The 23,786-nt window shown below is 40.9% G+C and overlaps 1 protein-coding gene across 3 annotated transcripts in view; it reads left to right on the forward strand.

Moving 5' to 3' along the window:
- Positions 1–6,224: 6,224 nt before the first annotated feature.
- Positions 6,225–23,786, forward strand: part of GRB14 (growth factor receptor bound protein 14) — a 97,662-nt gene continuing 80,100 nt past the window's right edge. The window contains exon 1 of one of the 3 annotated variants that reach the window (XM_040357851.1): positions 6,225–6,442. In XM_040357851.1, the coding sequence (XP_040213785.1) occupies positions 6,380–6,442 (63 nt within the window). In that variant the 5' untranslated portion in view covers positions 6,225–6,379. The remainder of the gene's footprint in view (positions 6,443–23,786) is intronic. The other 2 variants (XM_040357850.1, XM_040357849.1) reach the window with 2 other exon arrangements.

The raw sequence follows: 23,786 nt of genomic DNA on the forward strand, positions 1-23,786 counted from the left end.
AGTCCTTAGTAAGCTGTAAGTGTAACTTTGCATCCTCAATTTCTCATGAGAAATCTACATGGAAACTTTCCAGTGAAATGCGCAAATAAGAAAAATGTCAACACATTTACTCAGTAGATAAGTTAGAACATTTGTAGGCTGTGCTTGTTCATTTTCATATTGACCATTTGCATTTGCATTGTGCTAATTATGTATATTTATGTATATTATACTGAATTTCTGTCTTTAAAAAAAAGGTGCATTATTGAATATAAGACAGCAGTGATAAAACATGTCATTTCAATAATTGTCTTTTTCTCTCATAAATATCATGATTAAAGATTAATAAAACTTGTCCCCAAAGTGTTTGTAAAAAATTGGAAATTTCATAAAAATGTCTCCATTTTGGTAAAATGCATCAGAATAAAAAAATTAAGGTAATTTTTGTTGCTTTTTAAAGCTGAACTCCAGACAGGGATACATATACTAAGCTATAATATTAGCTATACTAGCTCTGTAATTATAAATACTTCATAAAATATGTTTTTGTTTTAAATGCAAGCAGTATAAGCATCTGGTCATTTATGGGGGAGACTCCAATATAGCCTTTCATTCGGGAATTGATAAAACTCGTCCGGTAAAGACCGTATTCGTCCTACCAGGCAGAGTCTTAATGTGGCTAGACAACTTTACCACCACGGGCTGGTAGATATCTGGAGGGAAATGAATCCAAAAGCGAGGGACTAGACGCATTACTCCAACCCCCATGATACTTTTTCCAGAATAGATTATTTCTTTATGATGCAAAAACATATACCGTTGGTGCATGGGTCTGCCATTAGAGATTCGGCCTTGTCGGACCATTCCCTTCTCCTTTTGACACTTAACAAGAGGTCAATACAGCATTCAGGATTTAACTGGAGACTTAATGCCTCCATCTTCAGCAACCCAACTCATGTGAGCGAAATCAAAAGAGATATTCAGGAATATTTGTGGACTGCATCTCCCCGTCCACCTTGTGGGCAGCACATAAAGCAGCAATCAGGGGTAAACTAATCCAAATTTCTTCTAGGCTACACAAAGCTCGCAAGATAGACATTGACAGGCTACAGAAGGAATTTTCTTCCTTGAGCAAAATACATAAACACAAACCTTCCTCGAATTCTGCTGCAAGACTGGATTCGGCATGCCCCGGCCCTAAACTTGGCTCTTATTGCCATAGCGGAGAAAAGCCTTAGATGGGACGGCGAACGGTTCTATCACCAAAAAGACAAACTAGGGACTCTGTTGGCACAGAGATTAACCCCTAAAACTAGATCCTACACTTTACCCAAAATAAAACTGAACAATGGCCTACTCACACAGAACCCCAAAAAGATCATGGAAGCCTTTCATGACTTTTATTGCAAACTGTACGGCAAGGAAGGGAAGGAACCCTCCCCTGACTTCATTGACACCTTCTTAGGATCAGTGAACATTCCTAAGATCAGTGCACAGCACAGGAATGAATTAGAGGCACCAATCTCAACAGAGGAAGTAGCGCAGGTCATTAAAAACCTTAAACCTAACTCAGCCCCGGGCCCTGACGGCTTCTTTGTACCGTATTATAAGCATTTCTCCACAATACTCTCTCCATACTTGGCCTGATTCTTTAATCATCTCCGATCTGGAGGCCCCCTCGATAAGGCATTGAACACGGCATTTATAACAGTACTCCCCAAACCAGGAAAAGACCCCAGTTGCAGATCCAATTACTGTCCCATTTCTTTGATCAACAATGATCTCAAAATCCTCACTAAAATATTAGCTGACAGGATTTCCAACTTTATTAGTCTTTACATCCACAAGGATCAAGTGGGTTTTATACCAGGGCCGCAGGGCCCAGATCAGATCAGGAGAGCAATCAACGTGGTTTTGCTCTTGCGCTCTGGATGGGACAGGGGTCCCAAGCAACAGGGGTTCCTGCTCTCACTAGATTTCACAAAGGCGTTTGATTCCGTCTCCTGGTTTTTTATGGTATCTGCATTACAAAACTGGGGTTTTGGACAGTTTTTCATGAACATAATAGGTGCTCTTTATTCCACTCCAGAAGCTAAAATTAAAATGCAGGGCTTTCAATCGAATTCCTTCCCGATTCTACGGGATACAAGACAGGGATGTCCCTTGTCCCCCCTGATCTTTGCCATAGTCTTTGAGACTCTAGCCATCTCTATCAGAGATAACCCTGATATACAGGGGGTGAAATGTGGACCACAGACTCACAAATGTGCTCAGTTCGCTGATGATCTCTTGCTCTTTGTCTCCTCTCCAGTTACTTCCTTACCTAATATTTGCAGGGTACTCGATGACTTTGGCAGAGCTTCGGGATTACGGGTTAACTACGCAAAATCCTTGTCCCTTAATGTTAATTTACCAGCACACACGATTTCACAACTTAAAAACAACTTTAGGTTTGGGTGGAACGAAACTGCTATCCCATTCTTGGGGATTAATCTGACTGCCAATATAGACAAATTGTACTCTGCTAAATACCCATTGATCTTTTGCAAACTGGAGAAAGATCTCTTATCGTGGGGCAAACTGGGCCTCTCGTGGCTGGGCAGGGTGAATTCTGTGAAAATGACCCTTTTACCTCGCATTCTTTATCTTTTCCAATCACTACCTATCCCCATCCCCAGGGACCATCTCAGGAACTTCCAATCAAAGATTATAAAGTTTATATGGGGATCAAAGGGGCACAGAATTGCCAAAGGGACACTGTATCGCAGTAAAGATCAGGGCGGAGTGGGTGTCCCCAAGGCCAGACCGGCTATCATGGCTCCCACACTTTCCCACTCCTTAACATTATGGGACTCCGTCAAAAATACTCCACACTTGGTTTCTTACTGGTGCCCGCTCTCCCACATTTTCAGAAATCCATTTTTACCTCCTGGTCTGGACATCACAGCCTTCCAGTGGTGGCTAGATAAAGGACTATACAGGATTGGACACTTTGTCACCCCGGCAGGCCCTCTCACCTTGGCTCACTGTACCAACAAACTGGATTTGCCAAGGGCGGAAAGGTTTAGATTTCAGCAAATCTCCCATTTCATTCGCTCTCTAGGGCCCTCCAAACACTCTCCTCGTTCTATCACGGACTATGAATGGTGGTGTGGTCAGGTCATGGAGCAGAGGGGGAGGATAACAGTGATTTACAGAGCACTGGCTAGGGCGGACTCCAAAACACTCTTTATGCTAGCATGGGAGACTGACCTACAACAAATTTGGAGTTTAGCAGAGTGGCATAATGTTGCTGAAGCTGCCTCCAAAGGCGTTCTCAACATAGCACTGGTGGAAGCCAATATGAAAATCCTAATGAGATGGTATATGGTCCCCATTGAGAATATCTAAAATTTACCCAAACGCATCCCCCTTGTGCTTTCGCAATTGCGGTCATATTGGCTCCATTTTGCACATTTGGTGGGATTGCCCCAAAATCAGGGGCCTATGGAACAAAATCTTCCATATTATTAGGAAAATTACAGGTTTACCCATCCCAAAAACACCTCAGTATGCTCTACTAAACTTCTCTATCCCTAGTATTCTGAAATTGGCCCACAACCTTATCAAGTACATACTTCTAGGAACCAAATTAACGATCGCCCGTGCTTGGAAACAGTCCACGGTCTCATTTTGGTTAGTTAAAAGAAAGATCTCTTGGATTATGGCACAGGAGAAAACAGTCAGCATTCTCTTGGACACTGTTGACAGAACCAATGCTGTCTGGGAACCCTGGGCCAAATACATATCCTGTTCCTTGGCCCTTGCAGACTCCTCTGGTTGATTGTGAAGGAGCGAGCGCCACACCTTCACCCAATGCTTTGTTATCGTCTTTCTTTCTCTTCCTCTTTTTCTTCTTATAATCTTTCCTATCTTCTCTATCTTTCTATTGGCTACATTGGATCTACAGGTACAGCCATAGACTTAGCTTAGCCACAAGCTTTAGGAGCTATAGAGCTCCGAAAAAGACACCCTGAGGTTTGGCCTTCCCTACGCTACCGCTTCTTGCTGGCCAACCAGAACTCAAATGTTTTAGAAACTATCTACTATGGGAGGGGTGGCGTCCCTCATTTCCTAGCACAGTTTGATCCCATTAGGGGAGCTGGGATTGAGGAGACCTCACCTCCCTCTGATACTGGCAAAGGTCGCTATGCTATCAATCATATTCCTCAGGATTCTGTAAGCTGTATATGTGTTACTCATGTTGCATGTAATGTCGTTTCAACAGAGTTGTAAACATTTGTTCATGCTGCACCTGTTATACTGTTTCCATATATACCTCAATAAAAATCTATTGAAAAGAAAAAAACATGTAGCTTTGTGTTTGTTGGACGACAATTCTTTGCCTTTTGTATGCAATAAAAGTTCACGGCCAACACCCTTTGGACAAAAGTCCTACGCTTTGTCCAACGGAAATCTGATCATGTGTACGATGCTTTAGAGTATCTAATCTGCCCCTGGACACACAGGGGGGGTGGATTTACTAAAGGCAAATAGATTGTGCACTTTGCAAGTGCAGTTGCACTAATTTTCCCCAAAGCCTAAAAGGGGTTGTAAAGGTTTGTTTTTTTATTTTCTAAATAGGTTCCTTTAAGCGAGTGCATTGTTGGTTCACTTACCTTTTCCTTCGATTTCCCTTCTAAATGTTTTTTTTTCTTTGTTTTCTTCGTCTGAATTTCTCACTTTCTGTTTTTCCTCAGTAAGCTGTTCAGTAAGCTCGGATGATGGTGTGAAATTTACTGAGGAAAAAAAGGAAGTGAGAAATTCAAACAAAGAAAATAAACATTTAGGGGCAGATTCACAGAGCAAGTACGCCAGTAGATACGCCGGTGTACTTTCAAATTTCCCACGTCGTATCTTTAGTTTGAATCCTCAAACCAAGATACAACGGCATTTGGGTAAGATCCGACAGGCGTACGGCTTCGTACGCCTTCAGATCTTAGATGCAATACTTTGGTGCCCGCTGGGTGGAGTTTGCGTTGTTTTCAGCGTCAAGTATGCAAATGAGCTTTTTCCGACGATCCACAAACGTACACGCGGTCGTCGCATTCTCTAGTCGGCTTTTTCCAGCGTAACGTTAAAGCTGCTATTTTGTGGCGTATAGATAGACTTGCCATGTTAAAGTATGGCCGTCGTTCCCGTGTCGAAATTTGATTTTTTTTTTTGCGTAAGTCGTCCGTGAATAGGGATGGACGTAAGTCACGTCGACGTTCAAAAAGTGACGTCGTTGCGACATAATTTCGCGCAAAGCACGGCGGGAAATTTCGATACGGAGCATGCGCAGTTCAATCGGCGTGGGGACGCGCTTCATTTAAAAGAATCACGCCCCCTGCCCGCCGATTTGAATTACGCGCCGAGAGAGACACTACGCCGCCATAACTTACGGCGCAAAATCTTCCTGGATTAGAGCCAGGTAAGATACTGTGGCGTAGCGTATCTCTGATACGCTGCGCCTGGGCATTTCTATGTAAATCTGGCCCTTAGAAGGGAAATCAAAGGAAAAGGTAAGTGAACCAACAATGCACTAGCTTAAAGGAACCTATTTAGAAAATAAAAAACAAACCTTTACAACCCCTTTAATAAATAGAGTGAAGCTAATTTCCATCATCCAATCATGTGCAAGCAAGTATGCTGTTTTTTTTTTTTTAATTTTCCCTGCACCTGATTGGGCATTCTTTGCAAATTTAAGCTTTACCACCTTCACTAAGCTCTGAGGAAAATGATGCAACTGCACTTGCAAAGTACACAGTCTATTTAGTAAATCAACCCCACATAATTGTATTTTTGCTAAATGCAGCTAAACTGAATGCAGGTAAATGTTCAGTGAACATTTTTTATGCTTTTAGAAATGTCCTATAAATCCATATAAATTGATATAATAGCAGGTTTGTTAATGGCAGAGTACGAGGCCTCGTAAATGAGGCCCGAGATCCTCCCTCACTTAGCTCCTTGCTGAATTTCCCCAAATCAGCAAAAAGTTGAATTCCTTCGAAAAAGTTAAACATTCACGAACGTGTCTAAGCCTTCTTCAGTTGCCTAAACACAGCACGCTCTGTGTTAATCTGACAATAGTGGCTTTGAAATTAAAGATTTTTTTTTTTTCAGTGAACGTTGTCTGCTTTTCTTAAGTATTAAAAACAAATGTATCAGAATGTGCTTCCAAGGACAAAAGGGAAGCCTTGAAAAACCTGTGATTGGCTGCGTGTTTGTGCTCTCCCACGGTTAGTTTTAATTGGCTTTGAGTGAAGTTAGGATCACATTTTTTTTCCCTCAGTCTGTGCTGTACAACTCGGCACTATCTGACGTGACGGCATATCCTGGACTATTATTCCCCGTGTAAACTGCTGTATGCAGCGCAAACATGAGCCTGTATGCGAGGAGAGTGACCCTGCCTGCTATCACCCCACTGCTGCTACAGAAAAGGGTAGGGCACTGCGTGTGATTTGTTCTGTTAATGACTGTGAGCCAGAATAGAATGCAGGAACTGAAAAGCTTGTATGAAGAGCTGCATGACAGTATGTGTGTGTGCTATACTGTATGCTTGTAACATTGAAACAACTCTTTACGATAGCTACTGGTATTTTTATTTATTTTTTGTTAAGTTTGCAGAGCTATCCGAATAGATTAGATAGTTTGATATCGTTTTCGGATCTGATCACCAAGTTATTGGGCTTGATTTACTAAAAGGACAGAGTATTATCTTAGCAAAGTGAAGCTTCAACGAGTTAAGTAAAATAGATGAAGCTGAGTTCACTTCAATTAACCAATCATGTGCTAACAAAAATTCTGCCTTTTCTTTTAAACATGATTGGGTAAATGAACATACTTAAAACCTCTTTTATTTTTTTATGCAAACAACGTTAAAACAATACAAACAAATTATCCAAACAAAATTACATAAACCTCTTTTACTTGGCTAGGTAAACAGTTGGTAATGAGTTAGTCAATCCCAAAGGAGTTGATTTGCTAATTGCAAGTAGGCTATTCATTTTGCAAGGGAATTCTCCCTAAGCTTAGAGAAAAAAGTGGAACTTCACTTTGCAAAGAATTCCTAATCCGAGCAAGGGAGGTAAAAAATGTTAACTGTATTTATGCTTGCACATGATTGGATGATGGAAGTCAGCAAAGCTTCATCATATTCACTAAGCTCAGAGAAAATTCCCCTGCAAAGCAAACAGCTTATTTGCATTTAGTAATTCATCCCCAATGTATTATTTTTTTTTTGTTTAGAAAAAAAGGACATTTTAATATTATACATGTAAAGTAATTATAATCTTTAAATATTCAAAATGAGCATGCAGAAAAAAGTGACAGTGTACCTTGCTTGACTGATATCTAAAGTAGGCATCTCAGAGAGACACCTTTATGGCCCATACACACAATCTGAAAACCGTACGAAAAATACCAGATTCACTTCAAATACCCTCTTTCTTACCTACTGGTTTGGGCTTAACCCATTTATTTGATGTTCATTATCAGTTGCTTGAAACCTACAGCCTCCTTGACTTTGGGCACTGGTAGCCCCTAGGCAGGCAAACTGGTGTACCTTTTCTTCAATTATGTATAATCAGAGTGTACTATATGTATTTTATCTACACTTTTTAAAAAATGCTCCAACCATGTTGTATAATTTACTGTAATGTTGAAACCTAGTAAAGATTTTAATTTCAATATTATCCAACTACTTCTATTTATCCAGAACATCATGCCGCTAAAAAACCCCACTGGGGGACCTTCCCATTTTTGTTTATGCATTTTCGGGGTGCGCGGTCCATGGACACCACATATGCGTTTTTCCCTGTTTCAACTGGTGTACCTGTTACCTTTATCCAACTGAATGTTGCAATAAATTGAATGTATACAGCTATGCTTGATTTAGGTTTATTTACTAAAGGTTTATTTACTAAAGGCAAATCCACTTTCCACTACAAGTGCAAACTACAAGTGCAAAGTGCACTTGAAATTGCACAAAAAACTCCACTTGGAAATGCAGTCGCTGTAGATCTGAGGGGGACATGCAAGGACAATAAAAAACAGCATTTTAGCTTGCACACGATTGGATAATAAAATCAGCAGAGCTTCTCCTCGTTTCAGATCTACCGTTCAGATTTACAGCGACTGCACTTCCAAGTGCACTTTCAGTGCAATTTTAAGTGCACTTTGCACTTGTAGCTTGCACTTGTAGTGCAAAGTGGATTTGCCTTTTCGTAAATAACCCCCTGTATGTTAAAAAAAAACGTTTTTAATAAATCTTGTTTGGAAAAATACCACTTTCGAAGCGATCGTACTATAATCTGACGGTTAGTACACAGCTTTCAATAGCCAATCATAACAGTTCATCCAATATTATCCAATGGGACACGCAAGAAAAAAAATTCGTACCAAATTGTACAATTTTCGGATAATCAGTACAGTTGTTGTCCGAAAATACAAGACAAATACACTACAACACATTACATCACTTCTACATTTTTATTCTGTCGTACAAGAACTTTCGTAACTTTAGTAACCTCTTCAATTTCTACTTGCGACTAGCAAGTGAAAAAAAGTCGGAAGATCTGACGTCTGATTTTCGGATTGTGTGTACAGGGCATTAGTCTAATCATGGGGCAATAATTGCAATAAGCCAGTACAATTTAATTTTACCCTTTGACTCTTCCATATGACTAGAGCTACCATAGGACAGAAAGATGGAACTCCAGGATACATAATATTATTACTATTATTATTTAGGATTTATTTAGTGTCAATAATTTGTGCAGCTCTTTACAAAATGGAGGGTGACAGTACAGTTACAATACAATTCAATACAAGAGGAATCAGAGAGCCCTGCTCATTAGAGCTTAAAATCTAAAAGGAAGGGTCAAGTGTTTCAAAGGTAAGGCTCCATTCACACCTGAGCATAGTGCAGCATTTTTTTTTAGCTTTTTTGTGTTTTTTAGTGGAGTGTTTTTAAAGATTCATTTGAATGGGACTCCCTCTACCCCAAAAATGCTCCAAAGAAGCTCATGTAGTGAATCTTGGCACAGAGCCAGGAGCGTTTGGTGTTGCGATTTTTGTCCCTCGCAAAATCAATCAATCGCACCATGTTTGGGGTGCCATTAAGAAATGATGGCATCGCAAACGCGTCCCGCATTTTGCCATGATTCTGGAATCGTGGGCAGAATTGTGGTGAATTGTGGCTACCAAGCACAGCTGTGCCCGATTTTTCACTCTCCAGTTTTAGTAAAATCAACCCCATCATTTTGTTATTACTTGGCACCATAGCATGCATATTTTTAAGGGAAGATCACATTTTTGGAGAGATCAAATTGTTCCTGTTTATCCAACAAAAGCATGAACTACTGTTCACACGTCAGGCTATCATCATTGCATTGTAGATAGTCAGGCACTCAGAATACATAGCCGTTGGTGAATTTAGAGGAGATTATGCAGTCAGGTTTGTGTGACCATTTAGGACACTAATATTTACGGCCAAGTTTTTGTCTAAAGGTAGCCCAAAATCATCTAGGGGCGTTATATTGCTGCACAAAAGATGTACTAAAGAACGTATAAAAATCTTACCAAGCAATAACTAACTAAAACCAGCAATTATACCTAAATATAAAGACAACCATACCCAGTTATTTCAATATGATTTTGTAGGTCATGAGCACACACAGAGGTAACATACATCAAGTAAGGAGATGTATTTGCTAAGTGTTGACATCTTAAGCTGTCACTAGCTGTGGAGCTGAGGCTAATAGGGCTCACCGCAGCTTATAGAAATGCACTAACCACTATAGAAGAGAACAATGAATAAGCTGACTTTACTGTGAGATGCCAGCACAATCACACTATTTTATTTAATAAGCCTGTTACTGGTCTTTACATGATCCACTTGTCAAAGGCAACATTATGGGAACTGTATTTCTGTAATGTAACATTTGCAGAGGTATACAATGTTAACATTGTCGATCTTGACATTGAAATACTATGCAGTGGAGCTGATTTACTAAAGCAGTACAGGATGTTCACTTAGAAAAATGTATGTTCATTCAGCTTAGTATATATAAGACGAAGACGTGTTCAGTTAAAATACCAAATTACGTGCAAAGGTAAATAAAAACACACATAGTGCATATGATTTGGAAGGTTGTAGTGAACATGGTTTCTTTTGCTAAGCTTTACCTCATTATACAAACGTTCTCTATTCCTTTAGTAACAGAGTGGATTCACTAGGGCCTCTAGCACGCAAATGGAAAAAAATATGCTGTATTTGTAGCCGTGTAGTGTTTTTTTAAGCATCTGAACACAGGTGCATTGTTGTGTATGGTACAATGCACACAGCTGTGGAATGCCTTGTACACACGATCGGAATTTCCGATGAAAAAAGTCAGACGGAATTTTTTTATCGGATTTTCCGACCGTGTTTCGGACCCATCACACTTTTTTCCGTCGGAGTTTAGAAATAGAACATGTTTTATTTTTTTCCGATGGAAAAAAATCCTATCCGAAATTCTGATCGTCTGTGTGGAACTCCGACGGAGAAAAAAATCATGCATGCTCAGAATCAAGTCAACGCATGCTCGGAAGCATTGAACTTCATTTTTCTCGGCTCTTCGTAGTGTTTTACGTCACCGCATTTTGGGCGGTTGGAATTTGGTCTGACAATGTGTATGCAAGACAGCTTGAACGGAATTGTGACGGAAAATGCCATCGGATTTTATCCCATCGGAAATTCAGATTGTGTGTACAGGGCATAAGGAACCATAATGCAGCGGTGCATTCAAAGCCATAAAAAAAAAAAAAAAGAGACAATTTAACATTTGAATGCAGTAATTTGCAATCATCTGCATTTATACACACGTATATACAAATGCATTTGTGTAAATTGCAACACTGGTAGCGAGAAAAAGATGAAGAATTTTACGTGTGTATACGCTAATGCACGCTTACGCATCTGTACGGGCATATGACTAGAAAATGTGATTTCAAAATTTGTGTTGTATATAAAGATGTGATTATTTAGTGTTCATGTAAAGAAAGATGTGTCCATGGCTTATGCAATCTACTGTATATGTATTTGACGAAAAGAATGGATAGCTTTGTCTGTATACAACTGATTGTGATATAATCACATGCAAACACACACATACAAAATTGAGTCTGTGCCTCTTTGGTACACTACACAAACTCCTTCAAACTTCTTTCATAAACTATATATAGGGCCGAAGCATACTTCAGTAATTTATTTAATAATAAAAAAAGAAAGTCTATTTCGATACTCGGATTGCAGGTCTACAGTCATGGCCCATAATATTGTCACACCTACTGACAATGTGTCAAATTTGGCTTTTTGTCTCTCTACTTTTTTGTGTCATACCAATACAAACAAAACAAATAAACACGAGAATGCCTAAACATTTGTAATTGCAACAATTTTCTGGGCAAAGTGGTGCATTATCTGATTAAAATGCAGGGTGCTAATATTCTTGGCCATGACTGTATGTACTGTAGTTTAACCTACTTGCTAGAAAATGGCATTGGGATGTATATCCTTATTTAGAGACTAGATATCTTTTTAAGAACTTAGATCTACACTGAATACTCTTGATGCGGTTAAATTGTGTGCTTAAGTGAAGCTTGAAACATTAGCATGGAATACATACAGTGCATGCCAAGGTTCATTTTTCATTCTGGCAATGCTTGAGTACACTGGGCCTCACTATTGTGTAAAGCCCTTTGGTTGCTGGTTAGAGTTAGGCCCAACACCCCCCAGTTCGGTTCACACTAGGACTCTGGGACATGTAAAAAGTTCGGACCCGAGACACAAACTCTATTAAAGTATATGGGACCCAAACGTGAAACATTTGAAAGGCTTATATGCAAATTATTGGCCATAAAAAGGGTATGGGGGCCTGGGTACTGCCCTGGGGGACATTTTCCAATGAATTTTTTTCTTAAAAAAATATCATTTTAGATGAGTATTGATTTATGATGCATAAAGTGAAACAATAAAAACTGCTTTAAATATAGTGCCTGGGGGTCCCCTAATGCCGCGTACACATGATCAGTCCATCCGATGAGAACGGACCGATGGACCGTTTTCATCGGTTAACCGATGAAGCTGACTGATGATCCGTCACGCCTACACACCATTGGTTAAAAAAACGATCATGTCAGAACGCGGTGACGTAAAACACAACGACGTGCTGAAAAAAACGAAGTTCAATGCTTCCAAGCATGCGTCGACTTGATTCTGAGCATGCATGGATTTTTAACCGATGGTTGTGCCTACTAACGATCGGTTTTGACCTATTGGTTAGGAATCAACAGGTTAAACATTAAAGCAATTTTCTTTTTTTAAACCGATGGTTAAATAACCGATGGCGCCCACACACGATCGGTTTTGACCGACGAAAACGGTCCATCAGACCATTCTCATCGGTTTAACCTATCGTGTGTACGAGGCATAAGTCTGTCTGTAAAGTGGTGCATCTGTACTGTGTATAGAAGCTGCTGCAGCAAAACTGACATATATAAAGAAAAAAAAATGAAATTTACCCTCCCTGGCAGTATGATTGTTTTGCATGGAAATTTGGTGTTTTATATTGTAGGTCTGTAATTCTTAGGAATAACTGACCTAAATCTGTCCAAACAAGAGTCTAGTAGACATCCCGGGTATGATAACGTTTGAAACACAAAATCATAAATTATAATATAATAAATAACTATAAATAATTATAAAAAATAATAATATAATACATTTTATTCAATAATGTAATCAAATAAAAAAAACACTGATATTTGCTCAGTCGCAGAATCGTTGATGACGTTACTTTCAGTGTCTTAAGTTGAATTTCCCCACGAATCACTATCGCTCAATTCTGCAAGTGATTCTAATTCACTATTGCTGATTTCTAGCTAATCTAAAACCGCTTTTCAAGTTTCCAGGCCGAAAGAACAGTATATATAATATAAAAGTGCAGGCAGGGCACTGGACAAAGCATAATGCCGCGTACACACCATCACTTTATGTGATGGAAAAAAACGACATTTTCTGTGAAGTAAAAAACAACGTTTTTGAAACTTACATTTTCAAAAACGACATTGCCTTCTCACCATCATTTTTTCACAATGCTCTAGCAAAGCGAGGTTACGTTCTCTACTTTTTTCCATTGAAGCTCGCTCCATAACTAGCTTCTGGGCATGCGCGGGTTTAAAAACATTGTTTTAAACGTTGTTTTTACTACACACGGTCAATTTTTGTGAAACAAAAAACAACGTTTTGAAAAACGACACAAAAAATTGAAGCATGCTTCAATTTTTTTTTGTTGTTTTTCACAAGACATAAAACAACGTTTTCCTCCACACACGGTCATTTAAATTGACGTTTTTAAAAATGTCGTTTTTTTTCATCACATAAAGTGATGGTGTGTACGCGGCATTAGGGACAAAAGGGAGTGAAATGATTTGATACAGTAATGTAATCTTACAGATTACAGGGTATTGTATGTGTATCGTGACGCTCGCAGGGAACGGAACCCGGGACATTGATGAATTGGGTGGAGGATCTGGTGGAGGACGCAGTGGGGGGGACGTCACAGGATCCTGGGGACAAGGTAAGTAACCTTTACCAGGATACTGCAGTGTAATCCCGAGTGTGGTCCCCCCCCCCTCTTTCCATACCAGCGGTCAGATGCATTGCTTCAGCCAATCAGGGCTTATTATGCACTGTGCAGCACACAGTGAATTGTGGGGCACACTGCAGGGGCGGCAAACATCCCACTGAGCGCCCCTCAAATTGGGGAGTTTGCCGATTGGGCGATGTTCAGGCTAAATTTATGCTTGGTCAAGAACCGCTTGCCCAACACTATTGCTGGTATCTTGGAATTCATGAATAACTTTGAGCTTGTGATTCTCCAACCCAAAGATTTCATGCTGCACCATTCACATTTTCTTTGTAGTCCAATTATACAATCCTCTGTTGTGGTCTCAGTATGCACAGCATTAATATCTTGAAAAATATACATTCATGTTCATCTACCCCTCAATCTATAGGAACCATTGCATCAGAGGAAGGTAGGTTGTAGAACTAGTACGAAGCAGCAGTACAGTGCAAAGGCCTTCTGAGAGCCCTGCTAATCCTGGCAACTTGAAAAATGATAACCCCAAAACTATAGTAGTCTTTCTGATTTGTGCATATGGTATCCTGTGATAGCATGACATTGCATGATCCTACTTACTCTTTGAAATTGCTGTTTAAAAATAGACCGGCATACATTTCATTACACTATCCATGTTTCTACAGGTGTTTTCTTTCCTAATAAAATCTATTGTATGATGGAAGCTAAAAATAACTATGTGGTTTGTTTATAGTGATTGAATTGAGGCCAGGCAGATCAGGTTGAGAGTTCCCTGCGCTGCATTGTGCCCGTATTATTGTACTCATTAAACAAACAGAGCTAAATTTTGATTGCACATGTCAGCACCGGTGTTTGTTGTCTAATACTCACATAATGACATTTGATGTAATATGTCACAGAGACATGGAAGTTTATGGATGGAAAAATACCTAATCTATAAATATTATAGAATGTATAAATGTGTACCAATGTATTTTATAATTCTTTTTATGTATTTTTTACATTTGTGGTATTCTTACCCTTAAAGTGGTTGTAAAGCCTAAATATTTTTAACCTTAACGTATAACTAAAGGCAATTATTTTTTTATTTTTTTGGATAGAGTGGAGAAGGATTAGAACGCCTGTCAGTTTTTATTACTGTCTGTGCCCCAGTTTTGGAGATACACTTTCTCTATTATTCCTGTTCACCATTATCATAGAAAGATAAAGTAAAAGAAAATCCCAAATTTTGGGTTGTCCCCAGAAAAATAATAGAGGGGAAATCATCCAATGGGGACACTAATTCTGGTGACCTGGGGGTCCCCAATGAATGCAATTAATTTGCAGGCTATGGGACAGGGAGTGAAGGGAAATCTCCAGTGGGACAATGATGGCGATTTTTAAGTTTTAATCCAAAATGAGAAGCAATGCCTATAGTTGCCTTTAGTTCTTCTTTACTGCATTCCTTGCATTAAGGTAAAAAATGTTTAGGTGTCAGCATTCCTCCCTCATCACCCCTGTTACTTACCTGAGCCCTTGTTCGATCCAGCGCTGTGCACGTCTGTGGCTCTTCTCTCCCCTCACTTATGGGTCTTGCTGGCTTTGCTGAGGCACCAGAAGCCATTGACTCCCATTGCTGTCAATCAAAGCCAGTGACAAGGGAGTGGGGGGTTGGGCCGAGTCCCGCTGTCTGTGTCAATAGGCGTAGCAGCGAGGATAGAGGGGAGGGACCAGGAGCGCCGGCGGGAGACTCGAAAGGGAATAGGTTCGCACCCGCTTTGTGTGATTCTATTGCACAGAGCAGGTAAATATAGACGTGTTTGTTATTTCTTTTTTATTTACCTTTACAATCTCTTTAAGTAATTGATACCTCCAGGTATATTTCTTAGTGTCTCTGTTTACTGTAGAAATTAAAGATGATTTCATGTCTATGAGTGAATGTTGGTGCACTGAATCAACCGATGGTGTCTTACTTTCTCTTGGGGACATAATCAGCTCTGCTTGCCTTTGCATCTATACCCATGGTGTCACAAGACTCCTGCCTGCTCCTATAATGTCCATAATTATACCCTCAAAAATAGTAAATGATACCCTTCCGTCGAGGCCCGTGTCATTTTGTTGAAACTAGGAATTCTGTTGCAGGAATCTGCTGAGTTTCCAGAGAAATTTCACCATCCAGTAAATTATTTTTGAATTGTGACATTTCAGAGTCGGTACAGGCTCTGAAATGATCCTGCCCATGTGGTCAGGATCCGCCTGAATACCCAGATCAACAGCTGGCTCAGGGTCTCAGACCCTGAGCCAGACTCTCTCACCCCCTCCACAGCTCAGCACTCCAGTGAGCGCTCGAGGGGCAGAGCAGAGAGCTGGTGACTGACAGTCACAGGCTGCCAGCTCACTGAAGACTGAGAACTGAGTGATCAGCAGCATTTGATCATTTGGTTCCCAGTCTTAGCCAGCGGGGGACAGATGCAGCATCGGATTGATGCTACATCCGCCTAGATGAGTATAAATGTTTGTTTTTTTAACAAGCCCATACTTCTTTTTTTAAAGAGTATGTAAACCCAACATTTCAAATTGTTGATATGTGCCTGCTGAACCATGTACTTGTAGGAACAAGTCTTCTGTTCTCTATATAGTTACTTCCATTATGGGAAATCCCTGGTGATTCTGACAGTCCTGCTGCTTTCCTATTAAAAACTGATCACATTAAGCATAGGAGCACAGCGTGGTCAGTTGCCCCCCCCCCCCCCCCTGCACAGCCTTTCACTGGGAAGATCAATGTTCTGCTGTTTCTCCTCCCCCCAGCTCTTATGCAGCTGAAAACACTTATAAAAAGGGAAACAAGGGATTTATAATGTTTTTTAAGAATATGAAAATATATATATATATTTTTCATTATCAACAAGACGGTCTGCCAAAACAGTTTGTTCTCTATTTCCATCCTAATCCAAACATTTTAGCTCCACTATTTAGACTTTACATAAAACACATCAGAAAATATATATTTTGAAGGTAAAAGAAAACTTGCTTTACAAAAAAGTGCCATATCTGCACTCTGTACAATACTTTTGACCCCTGCACTTGGTATGTTACACACCTCTGACCCCTACCCTCTTTACGGTGTTATACCAATTGGACATGTACATTGGGTGCACACATCGGGCTTTGGTACAACAAATGGGTATGTACATCACAGAGGAGGGGGTGCACTTTTGGCATCTTTGCCCCAGGCACTGGATGACCTTGTCCCAGCACAGCCCACTGCATGTGTGGCAGGTTTTAACATGCTAGTCTTGTACAGGCAGTCCCCGAGTTACCGACACCCGAGTTACGAATGACTCCTACTTACGAACGGCCTCAAATGCCAGCCACTTGTGCCCCACGCTGGTCCTGGATACCTCCGAGCATCTCCGGACACACCCCACACTGCAGTACTACATGTATTGCATGGCCAGAAGAGCCCCAGCTAACATAACAAGTGCCTGGAACATCCCACATTCATGCACAGGCTGACGTTACACTTACAAATGCAGTGTTCCGACCGGAAGTTACACTTACAAATGCAGTGTTACGATTTACGAACAACTTCGACTTACGAACAAACCTACAGTCCTTATTGTGTTAGTAACTCGGGGGCTCCCTGTAGTGCAGACTTAAAGTGGTTCTAAAGATTCCTTATCCACTATATGCATAAAGGTAAAAAACCTTCTGTGTGCAGCAGCCCCACTGCCCTCCCCCACAAATATTTTCCTGAGCCCCATTGCAATCCAGCGATGTGCACAACAGCCCTGGCTCTCTGGGAACTCTCCCTCCTCATTGGCTGAGACAGCAGTGAAAGCCAATGAGAAGAGAGAGGGGGTGGGGGCGATCTGCGTCTCTGTATCTGAATGGACACGCAGACCAGCGGCTCTGCTCGGGTGCCACTACAGCAAGCTGTTTGCTCTTGGAGTGCTCGGCAGGAGGGAGGGGACAGGAGCAAGAGAAGATGAGGATCAGGGCTGCTCTATGCAAAACCATTGCAAAAAGCAGGTAAGTATGACATGTTTGTTAAACAAAGAAAGTGGGTATCTAAAGCGCTAGCCAACAGTGAAAATGATAAGTGACCAGTGAAAAAAAATCAAAATGCTGCTCAAATCTAAATTGTGCTAACAACAAATAAAATGTATAAAGTGGGAGTGATGAGCACAAACTGAAAATCTAAAAGTGAATATAAAGACAGTCAACAGACTGATAACATCTATAGGTGAACTAAAAAAATGGCAAAAACTGTGAACCATAAATTAAAGTCCAAAACATAAAACAAATGCAACTAATGCATCAAAACATGTGAATAAAGTCCAAAGTGTATAAATCAAATGAATCAACTTGTGTAAAAGCTTCTGCCCTTGGACATCAATGTAGACAATCTAGATGAGACTTCACAATGATTGAGCTCACAGAGCGCTTACCTCCAGTTAGAGGATAATGCGTGTCAACGAAATCCTCCAAATGCTGGGATGGTATCCAGGAACGTTCCCTCCAGTCAATGGATAATGCGTGTCCACGAAATCCTCCTAGTGCTGGAGTGGAATCCAGGGGCGTTCTCTGTGTACAATAGCAGTGCAGGGACAGGCACAGTGGAGTCAGCTCACAAGCGGCCACAAATGTTACCAGGAACAAAAATGAAGATAAAAAACTCTCATCGTGAAGTATGTAAGCACTTTAAGAAATTTAATGAAGATAAAATGTGCTTACATCAAAGAAACGATTAAAAACGCCAAACAGCGGCACTTCCGGTGGACGGTCAGGGTATCGCGTCACTTCCGGTCACGTCTACCTTACGCGTTGCGTCATGTCACGTGACTTCATCAGAGGTTCTCTGAGGAACCTCTGATGAAGTCACGTGATGTGACGAAACGCGGTGACGTCATCGCATACGACGAGCATGCGCTCGTCACATTCGATGCCGTCGCTGCCATCTTGCTTCATCCTACCTATGACGCGGAAGCTACCACGCATGCGTCAAAGTCATTTCGAGCATGCGCGGGTTTCCATGGCAACAGGTAAGTATACCTGTCGTCGGGAAACAGGCCGACAAGAATCTTGACGAGAAAAAAGAGAGCAGGTTTTTTTTTTTTCTCGTCGAGATTCTGGCCAGATTTCCTGACAAGAAACCTGAATGCCTCGTACACACGAACGGTAATCTTGGCAAGAAGCAGTTCTCTTGCTGGTTTTTGCCGAGAAAAACGGTCGTGTGTACGAGGCTTTACACTTCTACACTGGTGGTTTTTGATGAACCTTGGAAAAACAGTGGAACTTTTACTGTGCACATCATTTGTGGAGGTGCCCAATTTACTTAGGGAAAGGCGATAACACAAATACAATGGCATTGTGATGCAGCTCTTACTATAATCCCAGATGGATTAAATATTCTTCTGTGCTCAAAGTAACTTGCATTTGGTTCTCACAAATAGGAAACCAAATAATAGGGATAATAATTCTGCCCAATTTACTAGGCTACATCAATCATTATTTGACATACTGTAATTATTATTTTCAGCAATGGGAGCCAATAGGAGCTGGAAATAACAATCACATGGATGAAAATAAGGATCAGTATGGCAAATAATACATGTCTTATAATTTAGTCATCTGAGCCTATTGCCTAAAGCAGTGGTCATCAACCCTATCCTCAGGGCCCACTAACAGGCCAGATTTTATGTATTACCTTGGGGAGTTGCAGACAACAATACTGCAATCACTGACCAGCAAATTATATCACCTGTGATGTATTTCAGTTAGCTTTCAAACCTGGCCTGTTAGCTGGCTCTGAGGACAGGGTTCATGACCACTGGCCTAAAGTGTTACTAAACCCACAACAGTAAAATCAGTCTGTATATGCAGTAAAGCATGCTTGTTATGCTCACTGTGGAATGGGGTTAATCACCTGCATTTTGTAGAAAGGCTGTGTGTTCCTGCATCTCTGATTCTCCTTTTCTTTAACTGACTCCAACCCATCTACTGGTAGAACAAAGCCCTAGGAGTCAGGCTGCACATGCTCAGTTTGGTGTGTATTGCTAGAAAATTTGTTTTTTTTCTTGGGAGAGTGCATGTGATCAGCACAGGGCCAATCGGCACTGTCCAGACAGAGGATCAGGGGAGAATGAAAACTCCTCCTACAAGCTTTAATCAATTACTGAAAAAAGTCACAAGACTGCTCTAACTGCCGATGAAAAAAGGTATTTTGCAGTTTATATTTTCTAAAACTATTGCAGTCCCACGTTCTGTGTACTGTGGGAGACCAGATATAGTGAATGCAGGGTCCTGGGTTTAGTAAAATTGTAATATCAGAAAGAAAGATCATTTCAACAAGTTAGCTTGTGCTAAGGCCATGACACTGGCTACAAATAACTCTTTTTGTGACAGCGTATACAGTACACTTGCCCTAAAGTACAGCAGTTGGTGGTTAAATAGTTAATTAGACTTTTCATTTTCTAATTCATGATCTCGGCTGATGTATATTAAAGTAGAGATTAACTGTATTTGGCAGGGATAAAATAAACCTGATCAAAGGGCAGAAATGACTGAAATGTCCTTTAATTTTTGCACACGCACACCAAAGCATAAATCCAGCCGTTCTTGGTGGTACACAATAATGGTGCAGAGTCAAGACATGGGAATTTAATGAGGACTTGTATAACAGTGTTCAAAACAGAGGTCAACATTTTTATAATTACTAGCATTAACATTTTGAATTTAAATTGGCCAGTACAATGATTTAAACATAACTTTTTCTGCATTTGTTGTTTGTGTGTTGCATTAGGCTCTTAAAGGGAATCTGACATAATCCATAAAAGATCACAGAACAGTAATGTGAAATAAACAATGTGGAATTTAGTTTTACTGTTTCAAGAGGGAATCATTTTTTTATTTATTATGCAGAGCTTTATATACTGTACAATCACATCAGTCCCTGCCATTAGGGAGCTTACAATCTAAGTTCCCTATCTCACATGCACATACTAAGACCAATATTAGACAGGAGCCAATTAACCTACCAACATGCCTTTGTAGTGTAGGAGGAAAGCAGAGTACCTGGAGAAAATCCACATAAGCATAGGGAGAACTTGCAAACTCCATGGATATAGCGTCCTGGCTGGGATTTGAACCAGGGGCCTCAGTGCTGCAAGGCAAATGTGTTACTATTCTTCACAATATGTTTCTATTTTCCATATTTGCCACCCTAGATCCATTCAAAGGGTATATCCAGGTGTGGCCCAAATATTCACCCTAAATCTTCCTCTCTCTAGAGCATGTCCCAGCATTGTTTTTTTCTTTCACATTGTTCCACTCAGGACAGGTTCCACTCAGAATAGGCCACATCATGATTGACCAAAGAAGTTCAGTGCACGTGCTCAGCGTCATATCCAGAGGTTGTCTTTGGGAAATAGACATATGAGTGCTGACAGCATTGCTGCAGAGGTTGAAGGGGTGGGGTGTCAGCCTGTCAGTGCTCAGACCATACACTGCACGCTGCATCAAATGGGTCTGCATGACTGTCATCCCAGAAGGAAGCCACTTATAAAAATGATGCACAAGAAAGCCTGCAAACGGTTTGCTGAAAACAAGCAGACTAAGGACACGTATTACTGGAACCATGTCCTGTGGTCTGCTGAGACCAAGATAAACTCATTTAGTTCAGATGGTGTCCAGCGTGTGTGGCAACAACCAGGTTGAGGAGTACAAAGACAAGTGTGTCTTGCCTACATTCAAGCATGGTGGTGGGAGTGTCACAGTCTGGGACTGTGTGAGTGCTTCCAGACCCATGAATGCCAACATGTACTGTGACATACTGAAGCAGAGCATGATCAACAAAAGAAGGAAAAGCGGCGCCTTCTAAGCGTTGCAGATGAAAATGTATTTTAAATAGCAATGATTTAAAAAAGACATACTCACAAAACGAGTATTAAATAAGGCATGAAGACATAAAGGTTGTCATCCGCGGAAGTCCCGGTAGGAGCAGTCGTCACTCATGCTGAAATGTAGCTGTATCCTTGCCACAAGCGGCAGTGGCGGCGGGGACCGAACACTCTCGGAACCAAAGAGAAGGGAGCTGGTTTCCACGGTGTGCTGCAGTTCTGACGTCACTTCCGCGCGAGGGAGGAATGCGCGCGTTCAAGACATGCGTGTCTCTTCATCAGGCATTGTCGTGGCCATTTTGGTGAAGGGCAATATAGCCACTGATCGGCCCGCCCATTACACTCCTATTGGCAGGATCATTGTAATGGAAAAACGAATGCCACCCACAGCAAATACATAAAGTAATGACCCAAAATAATTAGATCCCATAAGCGGCCAGACTAATAGTAAGGAAAAAACAAATATTTACATAAACTCATGGTAAGGGGTAAAGATTATCCTGGCAAACATAGATGGGAACACACAATATCGCTCAATACAAGGCGCGCATGGACAGAGCCACAGGCGCATATACAGATGTCATATTGTTGCAAATCTGCAACACAAACCTCATACATAATTATGACATGATACAGATAATATAGTTTGTATTCATAACTAGCCTGTGGCTCTGTCCATGCGTGCCTCGTATTGAGCGATATTGTGTGTTCCCATCTATGTTTGCCAGGATAATCTTTACCCCTTACCATGGGTTTATGTAAATATTTGTTTTTTCCTTACTATTAGTCTGGCCGCTTATGGGATCTAATTATTTTGGGTCATTACTTTATGTATTTGCTGTGGGTGGCATTCGTTTTTCCATTACAATGATCCTGCCAATAGGAGTGTAATGGGCGGGCCGATCAGTGGCTATATTGCCCTTCACCAAAATGGCCACGACAATGCCTGATGAAGAGACACGCATGTCTTGAACGCGCGCATCCTCCCGCGCCCGGAAGTGACGTAAGAACTGCAGCACACCGTGGAAACCAGCTCCCTTCTCTTTGGTTCCGAGAGTGTTCGGTCCCCGCTGTCGCTGCCACTTGTGGCAAGGATACAGCTACGTTTCAGCACGAGTGACGACTGCTCCTACCGGGACTTCCGCAGATGACAACCTTTATGTCTTCATGCCTTATTTAATACTCGTTTTGTGAGTATGTCTTTTTTAAATCATTGCTATTTAAAATAAATTTTCATCTGCTACGCTTAGAAGGCGCCGCTTTTCCTTCTTTTTTTTGCTATACAGACCACTTCTCACAGCTGGCTGCCATCTAGCAAAGTTTTACCATCACAGTGTTATGGACTAATGTACATCCATCAACCTTTTTCCTGGACTCTAGTCATTTCATTTTCACTCCTCCTCCCCCCCCCAGTATTTATCATGTATAGGTACACATTGGGAGTGCGCTCAATTATTTTGTTTTTTTAAGCAGAGCATGATCCCCTCCCTTCGGAGACTGAGCCGCAGGGCAGTATTCCAATATGATAGCGACCCCAAACACACCTCCAAGATGACCACTGCCTTGCTAAAGAAGCTGAGGGTAAAGGTGATGGACTGACCAAGCATGTCTCCAAACGGAAGGTGGAGGAGCGCAAGGTCTCCAACATCTACCAGTTCCATGATGTCATCATGGAGGAGTGGAAGAGGACTCCAGTGGCAACCTGTGAAGCTCTAGTGAACTTCATGTCCAAGAGGGTTAAGGCAGTGCTGGAAAATAATGGTAACCACAGAAAATATTGTCACTTTGGGCCCTGAATATTTTCACTTAGGGGTGTACTTACTTTTGTTGCCAGTGGTTTAGACATAAATGGCTGCGTGTTGCGTTATTTTGAGGGGACAGCAAACTGACACTGTTATACAAGCTGTACACTCACTACTTTACACTGTAGCACAGTGTAATTTCTTCAGCGTTGTTACATGAAAATATATAATAAATCATACAGATCTGACTGTGACTTCTGGACCGACCCGGTGGACCCCTCCCCACTACTTCTTCTTTACTCTTCTTCACTTTTCTTCACTTTTCTTTTCTACTCTGTCTCTCCTTATACCTTATAATTTTGAAGTTCCATAGTTTACGAATATAGTATCAGTTTTGAAAGGAAATCCATTGACCCAAGTTTGCTCAGGAAATCTTTATTCAGTTTCTCATAGCTATTAGAATCATTTACTGTTTGGATTTTTACATCTCCTTAGGGTGAACACATAATTCGAGATTT

Source organism: Rana temporaria, chromosome 6, assembly GCF_905171775.1.
Source record: "Rana temporaria chromosome 6, aRanTem1.1, whole genome shotgun sequence".
NCBI lineage: Eukaryota > Metazoa > Chordata > Amphibia > Anura > Ranidae > Rana > Rana temporaria.